This window comes from Sinocyclocheilus grahami, unplaced genomic scaffold, assembly GCF_001515645.1.
Source record: "Sinocyclocheilus grahami isolate Dianchi unplaced genomic scaffold, SAMN03320097.WGS_v1.1 scaffold52.1, whole genome shotgun sequence".
NCBI classification, from domain to species: domain Eukaryota; kingdom Metazoa; phylum Chordata; class Actinopteri; order Cypriniformes; family Cyprinidae; genus Sinocyclocheilus; species Sinocyclocheilus grahami.
The window spans coordinates 2587688-2612870 of NW_015505231.1; the positions used below are offsets into that span (position 1 = coordinate 2587688).

Here is a 25183-nt window from a genome sequence, read left to right on the forward strand (position 1 = left end):
TGTTCTGATGCAGAACATCCATCTCTTAGTTAATCATCTGAATATTCTGGTTCGAATAAGTAAGGCTGGGCAAAAAAACAAAAAACAGAATAAATCTTTACACGTTCAGAATGACTGTTTTATGTACAGCATGTCATCCTCTGCTTGTAAATGAGGAGCAGCGCATTTGGGTTGTACGTCAGAACACTGGCTCCTGCGTCAGCAGCACCACAGGCATATGTCGTGGTACTCTCGTGAACGCACGTCAAAGACTGACACGGAAGACAAGAAATTGTCAGGGCCTTGAACGTGGTAATTGCATTGCTGTCTATGGAGGGTCAAAAAGCTCTTGGATTTAATCAAAAATCTTAATTTGTGCTCCGAAAATAAACAAAGGTTTTACGTGTTTGGTACAACATGAGGGTGAGTGACTAATGACAGAATTTTCTTTTTTTGGTGAACTAACCATTTAACCTAATCCTTGTGTTGTGACTCTTTAGAATGAATGTATTAATATCGTGATATATTTTTATAACATCTTTTTAAAACTTAAGTAAGCAGCATCACAATTAGTATGTTAATTATGTGAATATGTCTATTTAAGTGAATAGATCAAAACTTGAACACCAAATCACTGAAAAAAGAAAAACTGGAAAAAAAGCTTCACCTTTCACAGGTACTATATTTGAGCTGAAATACAGCACAATTGGAGCAGTTACTTTAAAAGACAGACCAACTCTCTCCCCGGCTGCTTTATCTGTCTTCTCCTCTCACCTTCTCCCTCTATTTATTTTGTCCTTCCACTCTGCCAACTAAAAAAAAATAAAGGGGGAAATGCAGCGGTCTTTTCTTATCTGTCTTCATTACACTGCGCGGGATGTTGTTCTGCTCTGTGTGCATATGCACGTGTGCCTGACTTGAGAAGCAGAGGAAGAGCAGGACAGAGATACTTCAATTGCCACCTGCAAGAGGGACTATGAGGAACATAAAGGAGCAAGGGACACGCATGCAAACACACACACTACACAAGAAGTGTATTCATTGTGTTTTGCAATGGAGCTCAAATATGAAATCAGTTAGTTTGATCATTTACTGTATAAACATTGAATTAAAAAGTTGTCACTTCAAAGCAAGGTTCTACAGGCTGCCAAGGTCTCATTAGCTCCTGCTGGTAGATGTCATAACTACACCTTCTAGCTGCCAGTGTTAAGTTAACTACACTTCACTAGTGGACCAAAAATGTTCAGTATCTTGACAGTAGCAAGGCTACTTTTAACATAGTGTAGCTTTTTCAGTAGCAAGCTATTTTTTTAAGTAGCAGTGTAGTGACACAAAACGCTACATATCCATGCTTAGAATATGAAATGAAATGCCCAACTGGCAAAAGATTCATTATTTTGAGTCGGTTCTTTTCAATGAATGTGTTGATCTTAAGCAGATACAGCGATCTGCTGGTCTGGATAGAGTAGCTTTTTCAACACTGCTAGCTGCAAAATGCATCTTTCTCCACTTTCGATCTTTTATAAATAGCTAAGTATTCTGACAAAATAAATTTTGCAAGCACGTACACTGACATAAATTGCAAACTCCACCCCTCCATTCATGAGCTTCACCCCAGACTCATCTCCCCATGGATGCCCTGTGCGCTCAGTAAGTGTCTAGAGAATGGACAGCACAACATCTCCTCTGCAAAATACCCAATCACCCTTCATTCTGAGCACCACTCCTAATTTTCCTCTCCACACCTTGAGTTCCTAATCACTCAATCCAGAGCTCCTTTCGTCACAGCATCTGATTGCTCTAAACCTTTCACCTTCCCTATACTCTTCTTTTCAGTCTCTCTATGTTGGTCTCAGTCTTGTGTTAAAGACAGTAGGAATCAAATTCACTCTGCTGCTTATACGGTGTGTCAAGCAGAGTGACCTCATTGTTCAACCCAAATCTGTTATTCACATGAATGCTCAGACCAACTGAAAAACATACACCACGCACACACAACATCAGAGGACATCTGGGGAAAAGGAAGGATTAAAGGAATTCCCCAAAATTAGAATTCTGTAACCGTTTACTCACATTCTTGTTGTGCCAAACCCATATGACTTTGTCTTTTTTCCATGGTACAAAAAAGTGAGACATTTTGTAGAATTTGCTGGTTGAGATTTTCCATGTAATAACAATGGTTGATTCAAGATTGTGATTCAAGCCTCAAGAAGGTTTAAAGGGCATGACATGTCACGACATGACATGAGAAACCGAAATTTCCCTTAATCTTTCGATACAGAAGAGGTCTTTGTATGCTTAATACATCCTGCAAGTTTCATAACTTAAATGTTTTTTATTGATGATGAGGACATTGTATGTAATATCCCTCAAAAAATGGCTTATCTTGGATCCAAGGTGCAAGGTGATGTCATCCAGTCGCAGTCGTTTGCATAAACACCGCCACCAGAGCAACACATTGACATAAGCCCCGCCCACTGGCATGCAGCCACTTAGCGGCTTGACACCTGATTATGCTGAATGCGACTGTTGCGTCAAAAGCAAATAAAAATTACGATCACTGCCGCTATTTTTTCTACACTGGATACAGTATACAGATGCGTGTTTGCTTTCGGATATAATCCACACACTTGAGTCTGTCGTTAATAGGACAAATGGAGCGAAAGAATGTTTGCTTTAATGCATTTAAAGAGCTCTTTCGCGTCTTTGTACAGATATCAGAAGGTTCCCTGCGTAAGTAACAAGTGGATAGTTTATTTTAAAGGTATCCTGGATCGTGTCAGAGGACTGTCCGGAGTGTTTTGTTTTGTAAATGAGGCACAGTGTCATGGAGAGTTCACAAAGAAACATTTGTTGAAAGATGAAGCGAAACTAGATCTGACTGCAGCTGCATCACAAACCCTAAGTAAATGATTTCATAATGCTTTGTCTGGAAATGACTCACAATAGCGAGGAGGCACTGACAGTGTTTCCTATACAATGACATTAGCCAATCATAACAGTGGCTGATTCCTGACAAGCCTTAAAGGACCCGCCTCTTAAAACAGTTCGTTTCAGAGAGAGGGTTTGAACGGGGGTTGAAAATAATCATTTTTCCACATATTTATTTGTTTTTTTTGTGCAAAAAAAAAAACTTTATTAACATTATAAGTAAACCTCAAGGAACATTAAAATAATTCAAATAAAATCCATGTCATGATCCCTTTAAATAAATAAAATAAATATTCAGTGAATTGGTTAAACTAAAACAATTCATTCAGGTTCTCTCTCTTGAACGGGTCCCAACAGTTTTCTTTAGTCACTGGAGGGGAAGATTATCGGATTATATTAACAGCTGTAACAGTTCAGAAGTTTTAAAATACACATTTAAAACCCTTTTAAGATAGTTTTATGGTCCTTTTGAATTCTAGTGAAGCTTGAAAGCAACCATTACATTTATCTCCTTTTTGTTCCACTGCAGAAATAAAAACACACAAGTTTGGAATGACAAGAGTGAGTAAATGACAGAAGAATTCTTTTAATCTAGTGACTGATGTGGAAGACTGTGAATTGCATAAGATGAATAAAACGGAGTTAAAATATAACATTTCAGGATGAAGAAACATTCACTCAAGTATTTTGAAATGAACAGCTGATATATAGTATATGAGCAATGAGTTCAAAAAAAGTGAAGATCCCTTGAAAAGATTCAAAAGGATCTTAATCTTGATGTCATAGCATATATTTTTAGCACCAGATAATTAACGCTCACCTTCTATAAACTGATGTCATGATGCTGATAACATACAGCAACATTTATATATAACTTATAAGGTGAGACCAATGCTCCACCCAGACTCATATTCCATGACTTCTCTGTATATGCGGTTTTGAAAGTCTTCCTGGATCTAATTCTGGCTTGCAGCAGTGTCAGTGATTGATGCTTTTGTGCTTCATGGTGATTTCCCCCACGATGTGTCATATGAGACAGACAGAACTACCTTTATGCCTCAATGCTGCTACTACTCTGCCCTCTTGTGCTGCTGCCGTTATTTGAGAAGTGACAGCGCCATCTTGTGAAAGGGATGGGGCACTGATTCACAAAACACCTACTGAGTTTTAATAAGCTAACAAACCATTAATGTCTACTGAAACATTCATGTTTGTTTTATAAGAATGCTAATGTGTTTTTAAAAATGTCTTTATATAAAGTGAGGAAAAGTGAGAAAATATCTTTATATGATATATATATAGCATTTATATCTTTATTTTTAAGTGAGGACCCAATAGGCCGCTAGTGAAAATACTTCTACTTAGCTTTTTGTTCTGAATTCCTATTGAATTACCAACATAATAGTGCATTTAAATAATGAATTTGTTACGTGTTTTTTTTTTTTTATATGCCGGCTCAGGACATCAGATTACAGACAGCACAAAAGAAAACAAAATTCAGGAAAGATATATACAAGGTCTTACCCCTCCGATTCTATACTGTCCTGAACCATGGCTTTGAGTGCATCGGAGTTGGCTGGTGGAAAAAAAGAAAGAAAGAAAGAGAGAGTTCATTAAATGACTTCTTATATTAGCACAGAGAAGAGTCTGCAGCCTCAGATGCAAAACCATTAAGCAAACCGTTTAGTCTTCTGCCTAATGAAAGCAGCTGACTGCCTTCTGATGCAACTACTACTGCAGCACATACTCACAGTTGCAGTGGACAGAGGGCAGTTTCAGGCCACCATTTAGTTTCATTGTGCAATGGCATCAGGGTATTTTCAATTTGAAATGCCTTCAAAAAGGCAGCCAACTTTAAAATGTTAATATTTTCACACAGTGGCACATGAATTGTGCAACCACTGGCAATGAAAGTGACTAGCACTAAACTTTTAGTTCCTTCCGTTTACACAAGAACATCTTATCCATTTTAAGAAGTTGACTGCTAGATAACTTAAACCACTTATTGATTAAACGCATCCAATAGATATGCAGAAATACGCCTGTTTCTGAAACGGTAATGTGTTGGTAGTCATGCACAATGACCAAGCAGTGGACATGGTGCAACATGAAAGCTGCCACACAAATGTATAAGACATAAGAAGCAGTAGTATCACTTCCTGTTTACCGCTCGTGTCATACTTATGGGGAAGAAACAGTTTAAAATGCTGTTGATCAGATGTTGTCACCATGGAGATCATCATAATTTGTTATTCAAATTTGGTAAATGGGAATTTCTCTTGTGCTGTGTTATAAGCGATCATGCGCTTTCACTTTCCAATTCGCGATCTTGGTGTCACCTTTAGAAGAAAAGATAATTGTCTGTTTTGCTTATATCTATACACCTTTCACTTTTAAAGACTAAAACAAAAGATGGATTCATTGTTATTCTTAATTAAAAAGCACAACAACAATAAAACAGTAGGCTACAGTTTACATAACGTTTTATTTTGTGAAACCTTACTACATATATGGAATAACCATTTTATAAAAGCAATAAGCCCCGTGAAGTCATGGTTTACAATGAATTTATAACAGCAAAGGGTCGTGCCTAACAACGTCCAATAGCTGTTATAAATTCACTGTAAACCATGGCTCTTTGGGGCTTATTGCTTTAATAAATTACAAAATGTTTAGCAAACACTGAGGAATCAAATTAAAAAAATTATAATGATAAAGAAATAGCGTGACGTGAGATAAACAGCAAAGATAAGCTTTTCAAAATGAAAACAAAAAGAGAAGCAAATTTAAACTGGCTGCCGGTGACTTTTTTTTTCTTCTCACAAGAATACCAACATGTTCATCTTCTCTGGTTTAAGAAGTGGTCTTTTACTTTACTTTAGCTTGAAAACCAAATCTTCCTTCTGCCATAATTTCCTCAATATTCGTATCATTTTTGCCGCCAATTTCGCGTACAACTGAACTTCTTGTAAACTTTAACGTTGATAAGATGCAATGTTACGGATGGACTTTACAGCATCTACAGGTGCCAACAAGAAATCAAGATGATTTTTGATTAATATTGAGAAAATTAATTTTTAAAGAATTGATTTCTTTCTCTTTTAATTTTTCAAAACTGATCAAACATTTTGTTTATTTCTAAGAGTAGGTTAGGGACATCAATAGACCTTTTTTTCCTAAGGTACCCAGTGAAACCGCTGTGCAGTCATGTTTTGTGTTTCTATCAGCAGTTTAGAATCAGAACCAGTGACTAGATGAATTAGTACTGATCCAATCACTCAAATGGGTTCGAAAAAAGGTCTGAAATATTTTGCGATTCAGGTTAAATTATTCAGACAGTTTACTCACTTAATTGTTTGCAGCAGTTTCTCACACTGATATTTACAGTACCTACAATCCAAAACTCACAAATGTTGTCTATCGTTCACGTGACCGCGATTAAGCAGCCGCATATGCAATAAAGATGCAAATATGGGACACTTTTTGAAAGGAGGCTAGAAACGCTCCTGATGCACTTTAGGTAGATTCTGTGGTCACTCAAAGCAGCTGAATACGTTTGAATAAACCTGGGGACACTCTGTAACTAATAGGAGAACATGTTGTCTGGTGTGACCTCATGATGATTCACTGCTCTGAGGTCAGCTAAGGATTGTTCATGCTCCGTCACAATCAATTCTGCATTACAAACAATGTGACTGATTGCTTACCACACCTCATATTTCCCTCAGTAAATAAAAAACTCACAAAGACATGTAATCAGTTCTGAGAGGCTTACGTCCTGGAGGGTGTGTCAAACTGCTCATATGACCTGTAACGTATGTACGCGGATACGTTGTTTACGTTCAGATCAAAGCGTCAAAATGGCTGAAAAACTAAATTTGAATTTTTTACTTAAATATCAAAATTCGAATTATATTCGAATTTAAAATATGTAGCATTTGGACCAATCAGACACACAACTTTTTGTTATATTTAACAAATAATATATAACACCCCCTTACCTAACCAAAGGGCCAATTACGAGGGTCTATGGACCCTTCCCCCGAAATGCATCTAACACCTCAGAAAGGCAGAACAGGCCTCTGGTTCCATGGCAACCAATGCTGATATCACTGGTTTTATTGCCCAAAGGAATGTGGGCAGAGAAACTCACAATTAATTTACCCTTAGGAAAGACACAATGCCCATAAAAATGGACTCTTCTTTAATTAATTAATAGAAAAACCTTTCTGTGAATGAAAACACATCTCCTCAGGACATTGTGTATACCATTATATATTGTCTTTTATATTGTATACTGTTTTATGCAGGCTTATGATAGAACCACACTTCATGTCATCTTACCTATATGTAATCCTACCATGTATAGTATCTATGAATTCGTCTTCTGATGATCTAAACGAAGGTGTATATTATATGTTGATACATAGGCAATATATTAGTGTTCTAAGAATCTTTAGTAATTTTGATTCAAGTTCCACATGCAAATTACCATGCTCTCACACAAAGGGTCATAAAACTCCCCAGTATTTCCAACCTCCCGCTTGGAATTTCAGCATTTCTCATTGGACAAGCTCATCCTGAGAGGTGTGAATCTTGTCAGACCTTAAAAGCCTCACATCAGTGACCCGCCTTCAGGCTGCGGTCCTGTTAGATTCTGAGAAGATGAGGATGTGAGCTAGAACGCTCCTAAGGACACCCTAAGTTCGCGCCAGGCTTCGGCCTCGACTTTCCATTCACCAAGATCATCTGACTCAAACTGGTTCTTTTTCATCAACCAACTTCAGCAAAGATCAGCTTGAGCCTTCAGATTGCATCAGGACTCTCTTTCAGACAGACAAGATGTACAAGTATCAAACTTAGTCTTATTAATTGAGACATTAAGTATCATTTGCACCTTTTTACAAAAGGTGTGTTTGAACTAAGAAACTGATGTTTCCTTCAGGCTGTAGATCTGCTGAATATCAAATGGTACCATAGCTTCATGTTTTCATTTCTCTTCTTTTTACTGCCTAAGCTTTAACCGTTTTCCTATACCAACTGTATGCGTGTGTGTGTGTGTGTGTGTGTATGTGTATGTGTATGTTAGACTAGTTTAAGTGTTTTTGTAGTTAAAGTCTTACTTGTATCACACTTGAGGTTGTTCATTGTTTGCTCATAACGGGAGTCCCTAATCCTGCAGATTTATGCTACATGCTCTGAGTAGTATTGTACAGTAAGAAAGTTATTTTCCTTAACCAGGAAATTAACATTCTTAGAATTAACAGACAGTTGACACGGATGACACGGAGATGTCAAATGAATGCTTACAGCGCAGTCACTGAACATGTATAGGTTGATAAGGTAAAACTCGGGACAAGTTTTTTTGCACGCACCCGTTTTTAACACGCCTTGACTGTCGTACAGTCTGACATTAATGACAACTGAGATCCCACAGTGTGACATGATCATCATGTTCGTACAGTCTGACAAGTACAATCCTAAAGGACTTTTAAAAAAATCACAGTGTGAGCCCGGCTTTAGTTTCAGTTTGACGTAAACAAGATCTTCTCCGCATTGATGTTCTCTTTTCCCGCAATATTTGTAATGAACAACGCAGCAGCGCCGCATCTAGTGGCTTTTAACTGAATAGGCTAACAAAAACATTATAACGCAACGACACTGTTACGTTCTGTGCTTATTTATACAATATTGTTGGTTGCTACGTAGTGCTGTGTGCTCTTTCTCTGTCTCTCCATGTGTTACTGCTGCTCAACCAGGTGTGGAGGAGAGGAAGGTGATCACTCGCACCTGCCGTTCGTTACTGTGCAGAGGCTGCAAGCTCAAAAGCTGTTCAAAGCTCGACTTCCAGAGTGCTGTGCTTCTCGCCTGCCTTGTGTTGCTCTTGAAGTTTTGTCAGAGATTGATACGGTGTAAAACTTACTCGGGTTATGGCTTATTGTAGCCTTCCGAAAGGTAATTAGCGTTGTTGTTGCGCTACGTGTCTCTCTGTGTTGGAAGTCGTAGGGAGGTGGTGCTATTTTATTTGTGAATATTTTTCTCTTGTTTTTGCTTAGTTAGGGAGTTAGCGTACATTTCTGTTGTTAATTTTCTTTTGTTTTGTCAGTTTAGACCGTTTTACTCCTTAACTAGTTTAGAGGGTCCTTTTGTTTGTTGTTTTGGCCTTTCCCCCACCTGAAGTCTATTTTGCTTCCTATTTTACTTTGTCATTTGGAAATTTTGTAAATACAATACTTGATTTTGGAACTTAACATGTCTGTTGTGCTGGGCAGGGGACTGGTACTCACTCACCCCAACCAAATTTATGTTTACTTTTCTCTGTTACCCCCTTAACCTAGACCCTTACATCTGGGACATAACAACACTTATATCGTCATCGCATGTTAAGGCTGCCTCCTTAACGCACACCTAAAATTCGAAAGCAACATTTTTGCATTCGAATTTGGATCTTTATTTTAAATTCGACGAATATTCGAAATTCACATTTTTTTTGACAGCCCTACTATGCACATAGTTTCCAGGTTAGGAAGATTAAGTAAACCACTAGGCAGATAATGCATTGATTTAAGAAAAAAAACTCTGATTGGGGTTTAAACTCTGATTAAACGCTTGAAATAAGGCAACCATGACGAATATTCGAAATTCACATTTTTTTTGACAGCCCTAGTTTGTGATACTCACCAAAATGGTGCTAGGGAGCGGAGGAGACGAATTGTTGAATAAAGTCGTTATTTTTGTTTTCTTTGCGCACAAAAAGTATTCTCGTAGCTTCATAATATTAGTTAACCCACTGATGTCACATGGATTATTTTAACAATCTCCTTGCTACATTTCTGAGCCTTGATCGTGTTAGGATCCTTGCTGTCTATGGGAGAGTCAGAGAGCTCTCAAAATTAATCAAAAATATCTTAATTTGTGTTTCGAAGATGAACGAAGGTCTTACAGGTTTGGAACGACATGAGGGTAATTAATGACAGAATTTCCATTTTTGGGTGAACTATCCCTTTATGTGTAATAAGTACGTAATCTAGTGATGTCTAAACTAATTTTTAATCAACAAAATCATTGAGCTTACCTTCATTTTTCATGATGTAGTGAACAATTTGGCCCACCGTGTCATTGTTGCCTTCACTGAAGGTGTCGTTCAGATCTGACAGAGAGAGAAAGAGAGCTATTGAATATTGGTTAACTTGCCTTTGTTATAAAAACTAAATTAAGTGAAAATGGAATTGAAAGTGACATCGGTTTTATAAAAAAAAAATAATAATAAAAAAAACACTCTTTAGTGTTGTGTTATACAAACAGAACCAAAGCACAAAACATCCAGAAAAGTGTGCAGGTGTGCTGTTTTTTGAGACAAAACAGCCTTTGTATCAAACTGTCATCACGGTTATTAGTGTTTGTCACTTTATGACACTCAATACGCAGGTGGTATGAAATGCTATATTTGCTGACACAGTTGTACTAAAAGGACTTGCTTATGATAGCAGAAAACACTCAAATTTACAATACTAACAATAAATATGGTCTGTTGGCCTCAGTGAAAAGTCTCATAAAGGCATCTGGAGATGGAAGGGAATTTCTGAAAATCTTTAGCTCAGAGGGGGCCGCTTACAGAAAACACACACACCACCCATGTCCTTCCTGAAGCCATGGACCCCTGCTGGAAAGGACAGACTTCCTGTGTTGAATTTGCTGTCACAGCTGGGGATCAGACTGTAGGTCTGGAGTCATAAAATTTATGACTGCTATTTATTTAATTTTTTTTAGTTAGTTTGTTCGTTTATTTATTGCATGTATTAATCTACAACTAAATCATTTCCATACACAATGTCAAAATGCCTACAGTCTAGGTTTACCAACAATAAACCAGAGATTACTAATATTTACAGCAAATGACTGTGTTGTTATTGTTAACTACATCTAAAATAAAATAAGCTTAAGCTGAAGTACTAGATTACTCAAATTAAAACTGAAATAAAGCTATGCAGAAATAATAAAAAAAAATGAAAAATGACAAAAGCAGATTAAATGACCAAAACTACAATTAAATCAAAGTAGTAATAAATATTATAAGAAAACAGAATAATACCAAAATAACACTGCTCAGGCAGATGGCCCTGTATAAATAAATGCATATGAATATTGAGGGGAAGAAAGAAAGAGAGGTAGGGTTGTGCCAGGTTAAACAAGTCCACACACACACTTAAGTTTCCTAGAATTCAGACAATGCCACGTGAACAATCCTAGAAAAGCATACAAACTAACATATAGACTTGCATTTGAAAATAAATACATTAAAAATAATAATATAATATAATTTTTTATTTAGCTTAAATGAGGGTGATAAGATGCTAAGAAGAGAGAGATAGTTTCCTGGAGCTAAAACGCTCCTAGACACAACCATAGCAGCAGTACACCTAAAAACAAATATACAGTTTTAAATGACGCAAAGACAAAAATGGTTACAAACAATAATGCGCAAGCAAGGCGAACACTGAGAACAATACAATTTGCACTACTGTGGCCAGGCCAGTTCTTAACCACAAGGTGTGTCAAGTTAAATTTCTCTTCCTATAGCTGATAAAACTGTAACTTTATTCTTTAGCATACGTGATCTTTGATCTTTCGAGTGTCTTTGGCAGGGCCATATATGCTAGAGCCAACTCCCAAAACCTCCCCAAGATGCTGATAGGAGAGATGAAGAAACACGACTCATCAGTGGAGTATAATGTATTGTCTGTCCTCCAATCTAAAAATGATGACACTAAAACTGATTATGTAAATACTCAAGATACAATCACAGACATGTCAAAATAACGAGAAGATGAGCAGCTTTAATGAGATTAAATAAGACAAGCATGATAGTATGTTAGAAGAGACTTTTCTACATTTCTGACATTTCTTCACCTCTCTTCCTAAAGAATGTCTGAAAACAGGAAAAACAAAACTGCTTCCAAGTGGGCTGAATATAAATCTCAGCTTAAATGCGCTATCCCACAAGCACTTGAAACACCCTGGAATGAGGTCACACATCCACTTTTAACCTTCGGTGGTCCTTCAACTGATTGCTAAGAGGAAAGTGGTTTTAAAATATTTACTTCTTAAGTCTTTATTTTCATTTTATTCCACTAAATTAATTATACACCACACATTTTTTAGACCATTTCCATATACAAACCATTAGTTTTAATCATTTTCGGGGACTTTAATAAAGCAAATCTTTCCCGTGAACTGCCAAAATACAGACAGCATGTTACATGTCCCACCAGAGACAGTAATATACTGGACCATTGTTACTCCACGATAAAGGATGCATATCGCTCGGTCCCCAGAGCAGCTGTAGGACTCTCTGACCACTGCCTGGTTCATCTTATACCGACCTACAGGCATAAACTTAAATCTGCTAAACCTGTAGTAAAGTCTGTAAAGCGGTGGACCAACGAAACAGAGCAGGCATTGCAAGCCTGTTTCGACTGCACTGATTGGAGTGTTTTTGAAGCAGCCACCAACGATCTGGACGAGCTCACGGAATCTGTAACATCATATATCAGTTTCTGTGAAGACATGTGCATCCCTACCAGGACTCATTTAACATTCAACAATGATAAGCCATGGTTTACAGCAAAACTTCGTCATCTTCGTCAGGCCAAAGAGGACGCCTACAAAAGGGGGGACAGAGTCTTGTACAATCAGGCCAGAACACTGTTAAACAATTATTTTTATTTTTTTAAAGTGTTCAAATAATGCAGGATTAGATCTTAAAAGCAGATACCACCAATTAACAACCTTGTAGTTCACGAAAGGTTTGTCTTTATAGGTTTATTTATTATTAAGTTATTGTTAAAAATCAATTCTCCTAGAGAAAATGAACTGCATTTTTACAGTTGTTACAAAATGGAAAATCCATTTGATAACAAGGAACAAGGAAGACAACGGAGTTTGTCAAGTTACTGGAATGTTTAAGTAAATGTTATGCACCACTGCTAAAAACCTAGATGAACTTGCTGACCTTACTAATCGACAATTTAGTTGATATATCTTTAGATGAACTCATAACTTCATTGAGTTAATATACTTTGAAACTTTAGCCACAGAAGAGGGCTAAAAGCAGAGTTAGCAGTGCTTATTCAATTAGTGCTGAGAACTAGTGTCTGCACTAGGCATGGGCCGATTACCAGTTTCAAGGTATACCGCGATTTGAAAATTTCACGGTTTCAAAACCGCTAATAATTTCCGTTATACCGTTCCTGCGGTATGCGCTGTTTTTCATGTCTCCTCAAAGACTGAAAGTGTAGGAATCCCTCAGGTTGAGTGCAGTGTAGAGAGTACCCCGACCCTCCTCCTGATGGTGCGAGCGAGCGGTCAGTCACGTGGGTGTAGGATGGCCGAACTTAAGGAGCTGCCCCTGGAACTTACACGATCGGCAGCCGGCTGTCTCTGTTCTGGACTTGCACAAACTGCGTTCCAATGCAATTGTTTTCCAAAATGTAATTTATGTGAAAATATGAAGTCTGTAAATGCCTGTTAACAGAGGCCAGAGACGCTGAAGACAGACGCACAGAGAAAAATACTGTAGCAGGCAGATCACTCACTGTTCATGATGCACAAACTATTGGAAGAAAATCCTCAATATTGATTTGGGGGTTTATATGAATGTGTTTCTGAGGGGAACTGACTGACCAAGGAAACGCCGTATCTGGTGTTCCAGAAGCGCCTCCTGCTGTCAGAGAGTGAATCTGCAACTCATTCAGAGCTCCTGCTGTTTGCTTCATTCAGGCATGTAGTATAATTTCACAAAGCTAGTCAGAACATTCTGTTTTTGCTTCAAATTGGGTTATTATTAAATAAAATTATGTATATGAATTATATAACTAAAATTAAATAACCGTAATTACAGATTTAGGTTAAATAAAGATGTCAGTCTTTATTTTTCTTCTTTTTAGGAAACAAATCAAAGAAAAAATAAACAATCCTAATATTCTGTGTTGCTCAAAACAAAATATATTGTGTTCAGCAAAAAACTTTTTTTTTTACCCAGTCATTTAAAAATAACACATTTTAGAGCTGTAACGACAATACCGTTATACTGTGATATTTTTGCTTAAGGTTATCATACCGTCAAAATCGCATACCGGCCCATGCCTAGTCTGCACAGACAGAGAAACGTATTACATAGCTCAAAATGAGACAGGCCAAGTGTTTAGTCAGTCAGATACATAGAGAATGACAGAAAGGGCAAGACTGAGTGAAAGCTAGGGCTACGGAGGGAAAGAATGACCTCGGAAGACAGACACTGGCATGGCACCCTGCAGTGAATGACTCAGGGAACGCAGTAATCCCTGTAAATTTCCACTGTACAGTCACACTCTCCAATTTCATCACTCCCTATATCTTTTACTCTTAACCCTTTATGTACTACATCAGTAAAAGCATGGTACTTTGATATATTCCACAATACGAAATCATTTCCATGTACCAAGGCATTTACATGTTTCTCCAGGGTTCTTAAATAAAATATCACAAAATTACTAGGGCTGCACGATTAATCGAATGCGATTTTCATGCGCATCTTGTCAGTAAAGCCGATTCTGTGATTAGTAGTAAATCTCCAGCACGTGCTTTCAGATGGAGCAGCGTTTACTACACAAAGCCATAATTCACTGACAAGCTACGCAAAATCGCGTTTATAATCGCAGACGATTTAATCACGTGATTATGAAATCGAAGAAATCGTTCTGCGATTATGAAAGCTGTTTGCGTAGCTTGTCAGTGAACTACGGCTCTGTGTAGTAAATGCTGCTCCATCCTAAAGCACGTAAAAATACCACATTTAATAACGTTTTTACTCCAAACTCACTTCATAACGTCAGTCAAGTGTTTGAAATAAATCCTTCTGTGAGATGATGTGGCTTCTTACACAGAATAAGACGCACAACATATTTCATAGTATTCTATGCAGTGATAAAGGCTATGTTGATTAGCATTGAATTATTATATACTTTATTATAATAAAAATTATAATAAGACAAATTCAGATAAACCATATATTGTCATAGTAGTGTGTTTATTAGTCACGTTGAATTATTGAAAGCAGTTAAATCTTCTGTTTATTCCGCAATCGCTATAGGGATTTCCTAGGTTTCTTCTACGAGGTGTATTTGGAGTTTCAGTGCAAGAGTGCCCTCTGGCCTTCGGATGGAGATTTACTGCTGATCACAGAACCGTGCTTTACTGAAAGATACGCACGACAATCGCAGCTTCTGCCTAATCGCGATTTAATTTAATTAATCGTGCAGCCCTATATGAAACCATGTGGAAAAAACACACAGAACACCCTAGCAATCATACAGTATATAAACACTCTGGCTACCACCATCACATTAGCATCATATCCAATTTCTTCCCAGAATTCCTGTCACAAAAGATCACATCAGCTACAGAAACTAGCAAAGATGTAGACAGTGTCTGGGGAAAATTGTTTCTTTCTCTCTCAGAAGTTTTTGAGCGGAGTACCAGTAGTGAAAGGCTGAAATGTCTTCATTGATCCCACTCAAAATTAATTTACCTTCTCAAAACAATTCCCTGAACAGGTTTTCTCTGTCTTTCCCTTTATAAATTCATAAACGCAAAAAACAAAATCAATCCACACACCTCACGTGTCTTTCACCCAACAATCTCTTATCTGTAAAATCGAACATCATATGGAGAACTCTTTGTTTAAACATGTCTTGACAACACAAGAGGTCAAAGGGTTATCCAGTCTGTGAACAACCTGTATATTAGGCATTCCTACTCAATCTCTGGGCTCTGGTACTGAAGTCTGACCCCCAACAAGTTATGCACCAAGCACACATGCAGAGCAAACAAAGAGCCAATTGTGATGCCTGTTACTGCATGTCTTCATATCACATGCACTGATGATTTGACTTGCTGTATTTACAGAACACAAATGCTGAACACAATTTACAAAACACAAAAGCCCAGAACACAGTGTACTAAGGGATGTACACTAGTAATCGACTAAATGGTTTGAGCCTTTGTCTTATGAAGGCGTCAAGAAAATATAATCTGAATTCCACCATTACAACTGAATAGACTGGGCGGAGCTATGGATACTTCTCATATCCATAGGCGATGAGAAGTGTGCTTTTAGGCACAAGTGTGGCAATATTTTGATTCTAATCGGTACGTTCGGTTCTTATTAGTTACGCAACCCAAAACGGATGATGATCTATGTTAAAAATAAAAATAAAATGCAAAGCACTAGGAGAACCTCAGTTCCTTATCAGACTCAAATGTGTCTCCCTGTGCCAGAGAGCACATTTTCTCCACAGCAGGCCCTGTTTTTTAACAGGAACGATACAAAGGAAAGATATTGTTGGAATTGCTTTCAGAACTAAATTTTCCTGTTGAAGAATGATAATACATTAACAGCCAATTATAATACACCCAACTATAAAGAGCTTGAGCATTTAAAGCGCTAGACCTTACTGAAGTGCATGCTTTTAATAAATGGAATGTTATGGTGGGTTTGTGTGGATGCTAATATAGTTAATGGTAAAAAGTTATCGTTCATGGTGTGAGTTTACATCAACGTTTATGAACAACATAATAAATGATAAAGATTTGATAGCCTTTTTATTTACGGAGTTAAAATGTTAAAGCAAATGTCTTGTGTAAACTTTGATTCATATGGATTTCTTTTACATTGTCTTGATTAACTTAAGCACCACAGTTTAGGTTCTGTGGAATTTCAGTGGAAGGACAAATCTCTCAGGAGTCATTAACGACATCTTCATTTGTGTTTCAAAGAGGAATGAAAGTCTTCTAAGTTTGTAACAACATAAGAGGCGAGTAATTGATGGCAATTTTCAGTTTTGGGTGAACTGGCCCTTTAAATTCCATTTTCATTTTCAAATAACTGAACATTGTTGTTATACACTACAAAATTACTTGAGATGACCATCTCTTTACTAAGGTCTAGTAAGTCTACACAGATTATACTATAGTGAGTTTGGGTACATAGGAAATGACCAATCATCTTGCTGAACTGGCTCGATGCCAGAGCAGTTCTGAACAGACAGGATAACTAGCAAGACAGGGATCTGATGTGACTCACAGACACATGACCAATAAACACTTCTAGCTACGTAGTACAGTCACCGCCCACTTCGGCAACCAGGCCTAACAACCAAATGAAAGAGAATATCAGTTATCTTGGGTTACAACAAGTGCAGTCATAAAAATGAACTTGATTCACTCAGAGGAACTAAATGACAGCGTTAACTAAATGGATGTTGTTCAGTTTAAATAGGAGTAATCTGTGCAATGTGTGGGCAGGCATTCCAGCTAAACAATTCTCCTTTTCCATTCCGCTTGCTGAACTCAACACTAAAAGGGCACGCAAGACACGATGACATCTGAGCAAACAGCAAAATGACATATAGTTTAAATGAAAGACAGATTTCAGACTGGTAGTTTCCAATTAGACATCCAAAGAGCTTCTTTCTAGCCATGTGACTGTTGTTTATCTGTAACATCATAATCCAGGGATGCTGCCTTTTTAGACAACAGCTGCTGCTTGTGACGTTCCAGTCATAAATAGGCGTGCTGAGAAATTTGATATGGTTTCTATTGTATTTGATCCAAACGGCTTAAAAAAACTGAAGGAAAAAAACCCCCCGCATACCACACTCCTGGATATAGTATCGTGTAATTTAGATCAGCAATCAGAATGCAAGTTAGAACAACGTTGACAACACATGCATTAGGATACTGTGTGCATTAACAGAGACTCATGTTTTATAATCTGAAAGACCTCTTTGACCTTACTGAAGTGCATGCTTTTAATAAATGGAATGTTATGGTGGGTTTGTGTGGATGCTAATATAGTTAATGGTAAAAAGTTATCGTTCATGGTGTGAGTTTACATCAACGTTTATGAACAACATGAACTGATAAAGATTTGATAGCCTTTTTATTTACGGAGTTAAAATGTTAAAGCAAATGTCTTGTGTAAACTTTGATTCATATGGATTTCTTTTACATTGTCTTGATTAACTTAAGCACCACAGTTTAGGTTCTGTGGAATTTCAGTGGAAGGACAAATCTCTCAGGAGTCATTAACGACATCTTCATTTGTGTTTCAAAGAGGAATGAAAGTCTTCTAAGTTTGTAACAACATAAGAGGCGAGTAATTGATGGCAATTTTCAGTTTTGGGTGAACTGGCCCTTTAAATTCCATTTTCATTTTCAAATAACTGAACATTGTTGTTATACACTACAAAATTACTTGAGATGACCATCTCTTTACTAAGGTCTAGTAAGTCTACACAGATTATACTATAGTGAGTTTGGGTACATAGGAAATGACCAATCATCTTGCTGAACTGGCTCGATGCCAGAGCAGTTCTGAACAGACAGGATAACTAGCAAGACAGGGATCTGATGTGACTCACAGACACATGACCAATAAACACTTCTAGCTACGTAGTACAGTCACCGCCCACTTCGGCAACCAGGCCTAACAACCAAATGAAAGAGAATATCAGTTATCTTGGGTTACAACAAGTGCAGTCATAAAAATGAACTTGATTCACTCAGAGGAACTAAATGACAGCGTTAACTAAATGGATGTTGTTCAGTTTAAATAGGAGTAATCTGTGCAATGTGTGGGCAGGCATTCCAGCTAAACAATTCTCCTTTTCCATTCCGCTTGCTGAACTCAACACTAAAAGGGCACGCAAGACACGATGACATCTGAGCAAACAGCAAAATGACATATAGTTTAAATGAAAGACAGATTTCAGACTGGTAGTTTCCAATTAGACATCCAAAGAGCTTCTTTCTAGCCATGTGACTGTTGTTTATCTGTAACATCATAATCCAGGGATGCTGCCTTTTTAGACAACAGCTGCTGCTTGTGACGTTCCAGTCATAAATAGGCGTGCTGAGAAATTTGATATGGTTTCTATTGTATTTGATCCAAACGGCTTAAAAAAACTGAAGGAAAAAAACCCCCCGCATACCACACTCCTGGATATAGTATCGTGTAATTTAGATCAGCAATCAGAATGCAAGTTAGAACAACGTTGACAACACATGCATTAGGATACTGTGTGCATTAACAGAGACTCATGTTTTATAATCTGAAAGACCTCTTTAATATCACATCTGATTTATCGGTAAGCCCCTCCCCTACAAATTAGACATCTTTAGGTTTCAGCGCCATAGAGAATCACTGGAAGATCCAAAGCTCTCATCGGTTTGATGGTGTTTGCAACAAAAATAGAGAAACGATGTGCCTGGGGTACTTGTAACACTGATTCCAGGTATCCTGAGAGGATGGGCAATGGAATTTATTTTATTCCATTTTCTAAATCCAACAAAAACAGAGCAAAATGTCTGCAAGCATTCAACTCCAATCCCAAATGGAGACGAAAATGTTCAATTTCTGCTTGTCATACTCTCATTAAGTTACCATTTTCATCTGCTCAAGGCAAGCAGAACGTTAATGTCATGTTCTTCAGCAAGGAATCCCTGGCTAAAACTAGCTAATGTACAAACCTAAATATCAAACTGTTCTCACGTCATGTACAGTGTAGGTCAAAAACACATAAACGAAGGTTTTGCCTCTCCATATTAAACTGGTTAAATGTAAATTAATTTAATCTTACACTGTGGTACATGAACAGTGTTGATCCGGGATGTTGTTATTGCGATTGTGACGACTATAACATGAGAGGCTTGATTCTCCTGTTTGCATTGTGATCAGCCATTCTTGATTCCATTTCTTTTTTGTTTTTTACCTTCCAAAAATGTCTGTAGCAGCAAGAAAACTGATTTGTTGTCTACAACATGGAGTAACATCCATAAATCATTTCATTCAAAAAAATTATTCAGAGGACCTGTTACCACAAAAATGTACAGTATGTGGAAAATAATGTGTTTTTTTTTTACTTTAAACCGCATAAACATTTCAATACACAAAATAATGTTATTTTTAGCAGCATCATATGACCCCTTTAAAGTTGCCAACATAATATGTTGAGTTATCTTGACATCATAATATTGATCATTACAACTTAATATTGTGTATAATGTAAACTCAAATTTCAGCATCACTTGAACTTCTTCAAAAATTAAGTTGCAGTAATTCAGACTGGACAAGGAGAGTAAATGTTGAAATTAAGCGTTATTTAATGTGTTTTTTAGTGAAGGGAAAGACCTGCGTTTAATGCTGTTATGTTTGACATTTGAAAGAGTTTCTGTAATGTTGACGCTTTTGTGGTTAACATTGTGCTAAAGAGTAGACCACATTAAGGGAAACACTATTGAGGATACATGCAAAGATTTTGCTAATGCCAGTGCAAGAAACATCTTACTTGTTCATTAAATATACATGCTAAATAAGTTACATTGCTCATGTGCTAATATAGCTGTGGACTTGAACTGAAAAAGATGATGTTAATTGGTTCCAGGAAATCCAATACTTGGAACAACTTTATTTATTTTGAGTAATCAACTTTTAAAAATGTTTACATTACAAATTATTATTCTAACTCAATGTAGCTGTTGGTTAAACATATTTTCATTAGAAGTTCTCAGAAGAAGAAAAACATACGCAAACTGTCGCGTTATTTTTTTATTATTATTATTTACTTTATTTATTTTTAGAGTGTAGACGAACTGGCTGCCAGCCACTGGAAACATGGCGACGGTAGGTGGTAGTGTGTGAACGCAGCCTCTCAAGGAATTTTTAAAAATCTTTATGGGGAAAAAAATCAAATTAAAATAAAAAACCCGGGAACCAAGGCCAATGGTTGGGCGCTTTATAGTGAAGAAAATAATGGAGTGGAAATAGAGCGGGGTGATACTGAAGGCTTTGAGTCAGGAATCTCTCTCGCTCCGCTCCACTCATATACTCTGCTCCAGTCCAGCTTTTCAGTTTGTGTAGCTTGGTAACACAAAAAAGTTCAGATGTTTTGGCTTCTTTTGGAAATATTTTCACTGGCAAAGAAGAGACATATGTACTAACTGGCCACATGCAAATCACTCCATATTAATAACAACTTTATATAAATATAGCGTTCATAGAACTGCTGTAACTTACTAAAGCAACATCAAGACTTCCTTGTGTGATATGCGTCTCATCGATGTCAATTCAACAGAACTCAATCAAATCTCCGGAGCAATTAGCAACCCGAGCAATGCCATTTCTAAGCAATGTTGAGCTTTATAACGGATGAGAGTTCCAGGGGAACGCTAATGTAGGAGTCAACGCATCAGTTCGCACCACCATGGACTAACAAATTCCCAAATATTGATCCTCGACATACGGGGAATGCATGGGTCCCAGGTCATCTGCCAATAACTTTATGATTGACAAACCGCACCTTGCACAACCCCTGCATTCACCCAAGTGCGCCACAAACATACTGATATGATACGCCTGGTTGTCATTTTGCCGGAGAAGGTCTTCATCAATTAGTCTGCCCTTGCACGGGTATGTACTTACTTGGCGTGGTGGTGCTGGACTGCGAGTGATTTCCCATCGGCCCAGCCGTGTGACCGTCGACCATCGTCCACGGATGAACACGGACTGTAGTGTCCAGAGACTCGTGAGCTTTGAGTTGTGCTTACATTCACAGCTAACGTTACTGGTGTTTCCTCATTCGTATCACTGCTATGAGAAACATCCCACTCTTAAAGTTGTAACCCCGTAACCTCGCAGCGCTGCACCACACGGTCAAGTGCGACTCCGATTCAAAAGCAGAAAAATCCTCAGGACAAAAAGCGTTTGTAAAGATACGCGTCTGTAAAAAACCGTCCCGTATATGCATATGGTGCGTCTCCAGTCCTGCAAGGGGCGGCACGCTTCTACATGTGTACCAGAAGCAAGAAACCGTGGAAGAGAGAACCCGGAAAAAGTCTAGACCCACATCGTCAGCTTCTAGTCCTATGCTGCGTCTCAATGTGCCTGTGCCTACTTGTATTGTTGATACATTATGTGTAATGTATGCAAAGTTGTATTTCATTAATGTCATCGCTGAATTGCTTGCAATAAATAAATAAAAAAAGTCTCAATGTGCCTACTTATACTACGCCCTTACAGTATGTACTCCTTTGGTGAAGAAAAAGTACACACTTTTGAGTGTGTAGTAGAAGAGTAGGCAAGCTTTGGGCCATACTATCACGTCTTTAACTGTCGCACCTGTTACACGCACCCTGTCACTGTAAACTGGCCTGTCAATCATCTTGTCACAGTTAACATCCTCCACATTTCATTTGATTTAACTTCCTACCGTACTGGAGAGAAAAGAAGTAGCACATTGATCTGCCAGTCGCGGGTCTTTCATGCCGAGAACTCATATTTTATGCATAATGATGCATTTAAAAGTTAACGAACAAATGGATGTTTATAAAAGTTCACATTGATGTTGCAAGTGAAATATAACACGGATAACAATAAATACTTCTTTTTTTTTTTTTACCAGGTTAAATGTAGATTATTTGTAACTCCTCAAACCCCTTTTTGTAAACCTCTCTACCTAACCGTCGATCGCGCGCATCCGCCACGTTTGTAGTTTTTCTAACGCGTTTTATTCGTGTTTGTAGTTCTGGACCGAATCCTTCGCCAAAGCGCATATGGATTGTGGGCGATTTTAGCCATTAGAGTGTGCACGGATCCACACTTCAAAAATCGACCTGAAATAGTAGACCATCCGGGGACTTTTGGCATACTGTTTTCAACATACTATGCTTTGGGACACACTATTCTAATCTCACATACTATTTAGGATGGATAGTATGAACATTGAGACGCAGGGCTAGCCCTAGTGTGACCAAAATTATGCTATATTAATGTGCGCACGCCCAGCAGACGAAACTGTGTACCATCTAGCCTTAACCCTTCTAGTCACACAGCAAAATAGTGCTCAGAAGCGAGATGTTGTGATTTCGTGTGGCAAACACTATTCACAAACAAACATTTCCAAAGCGTATTTCAAAATGTAACTTATTTTTGCTAGAAATGGAAATCACTGCAGGAATCCTGATGGAAACCCTATGCTAAAGCCATGGAGAAATCCTTAACAATATAATGACCCTTCAGAATATTATGGACTTTGAATTTGTTTTGGGGGAAAAGGAAGACCATTTTTGTTTCATTCTTTTCAGAACTTATAATTTAATATGTTAATGCTGTATTTAATCTGCACTTCTCGATTATTAACGTCTGTTTCAAACTGCAACTTTCATAGGGTTAAAACAAAGGTGAAACGTCTTGACACTCGCTAAGGAGATCATGGTTTTAGATATGCTGTTTTTTATAAACAAGGCTGGCTTACGATTTTTTTTAAATAAAAGTAGTTCATGTTTGTAATGATGCTTGATATGTGTTCAGGCTTCAAACTTAAGATATTTTACACTATATTATAGATGCATACTATAGTTATGTCTCACTTCTGGGTACAAACTGTTTTTTTATAGCCTTAAACGTGTAATAAAGACAGGAACTTTAAACACAAGATTGAAATTTGAGCACACCATCTATCAAAACTTGGAGCTTTAAGAACCTTTCTGATCCAGATCCCTATTACACTATGTTGACATATTTCTTAAAGCCCTTATACACACAATGTTTTCACATTAAACAAGAGCGGCACTGTTCAATCTACAAAGGACTGTGCTTTAAAACACTTTATTTCTTTAAAAACACACACCCATAAAATGTTTTTCACAAATAACAAAGTAAAACTTGAAAGTTCACTTTTTAACCCCCAAATAGATGGTTAGTATATATTTAGCTGTTTTAATTTGAGCGGGAGGCCTAATGAGGGTTGCCATGTTGAGATCACATGACCAGCTAAATCATACTTGTTTTATTTCAGTAACCCCTGACAGCAATTCTCTGCACTGCACCTTTTAACTATCCATGATACAATTTTCAAAAGGAAATTTCACTAGATGAAACATCACACTGATGTTAGGTTTATTAAGTCACGCCCAACTGTTCTAGCAGATCCCAAAATACAAGCATTTAAATCGGTGTTAGTTTTCTTGATGTTCATGCGTGGCTCAGCTAATTTAGCACACGCTAGTGTGGCTCTGAGGACACGTGTCTTTGTGAAGACAGAGCTCCTTGCACTCATTGTCAAATCGGCTCTGTGGCCGCTCCAGGTGAATTGAAATCATGGCCGGAGAGAATTCATGTTTAGCTTTCATTAAAAAAACAAGTGCACAGAGACACATTTCATCCATACATTCATCCGACGCTACTTCAATCCATCATTTCTTCTCAAGCATCACTTTAATCTTCATCTTTTCCTCCAGTTTTGCTCAGCTATATAAAAGAAAGAAAACAAGAAATACATAAAAAGATTATAAGCATGCACTACTGGTCAAAGGTTTGGGGGTTTAAGCATGGATGCATTCAATTGGAATAAATTACATTGAAAAAATTGTTTTTTTCAAAATCAAACAAATGCATCCTTGGTGAGCATAAGAGACTTTTTTTCAAAAGCATGAACATTCTTTAAAGCTGCAGTCTGTAAGTTTTGCCTCTTTGTTGCCATCTCTGTTTGAAAACCTGGAATTGCAGCTGTGTGCGGAATTATCTAGCTTGCGTAGGTTGTACTCTGGCACGGCTCCATTCATTAATGAATCTAATGTTTTGAGGAGTATGTGTGGCAGTCAGTCACTGCACCGAAGTGAATCCTATACTTAGGGTGCTTTCACACCTGGCTCGTTTCCCCCTTAGCTCGGTTCGTTTGGTCATATGTGAACACGACATTCGTGCCCGGATCTGCACCAAAACGCTTGAACGCGGTGGTCTCGGCTCGATTGAAAACGGACTCTGGAGCGGTTCGGTTGTAGTGAGAGTTCGTTTGGTCATATGTGAACACGACATTCGTGCCCGGATCTGCACCAAAACGCTTGAACACGGTGGTCTCGGATTGAAAACGGACTCTGGAGCGGTTCGGTTGTAGTGAGAAAGCAATCCGATCCAACGGACCAACGAACCAGGCTATATCACAATGTATAATGGGTAATTACGTAAGTTCCGTGAAAAGCATTAGCTTTCTTGTTTTGCTAATACTTCAAAATGAACCTGTGAATGTCTGTGGTTGAGCACGTCTTCGCCATTCAAAATCAAAGAGCACACTTTTTCCATTTTATAATGCCGTCTTATTGCTCTTCTTCCTAGTAGGTGCATTTAAAAAATGTTTTCCCGATGAATCCTGGACTCCTGCTCAAAGTGATAAATTAA

The 25183-nt window shown here is 37.7% G+C and overlaps 1 protein-coding gene and 2 long non-coding RNA genes across 3 annotated transcripts in view; 1 reads left to right on the forward strand and 2 right to left on the reverse strand.

The window, feature by feature from the left end:
- Window positions 1-654: 654 nt before the first annotated feature.
- LOC107583293 (uncharacterized) lies at window positions 655-10089 on the reverse strand. The gene is made up of 3 exons (XR_001609025.1): window positions 9986-10089; window positions 4435-4486; window positions 655-791 (listed from the first exon to the last, which is right to left on the reverse strand). It is a non-coding gene; the product is annotated as an uncharacterized lncRNA (long non-coding RNA).
- Window positions 1083-10150, forward strand: LOC107583294 (uncharacterized). Its single transcript, XR_001609026.1, has 3 exons — window positions 1083-1094; window positions 8681-8686; window positions 10080-10150. It is a non-coding gene; the product is annotated as an uncharacterized lncRNA (long non-coding RNA).
- Window positions 10151-23689: 13539 nt separating this feature from the next.
- LOC107583290 (RWD domain-containing protein 4) overlaps window positions 23690-25183 on the reverse strand; it is an 8193-nt gene continuing 6699 nt past the window's right edge. The window contains exon 8 of the mRNA XM_016269470.1: window positions 23690-24256. Coding sequence (XP_016124956.1) covers window positions 24224-24256 — 33 coding nt within the window. The 3' untranslated portion in view covers window positions 23690-24223. The remainder of the gene's footprint in view (window positions 24257-25183) is intronic.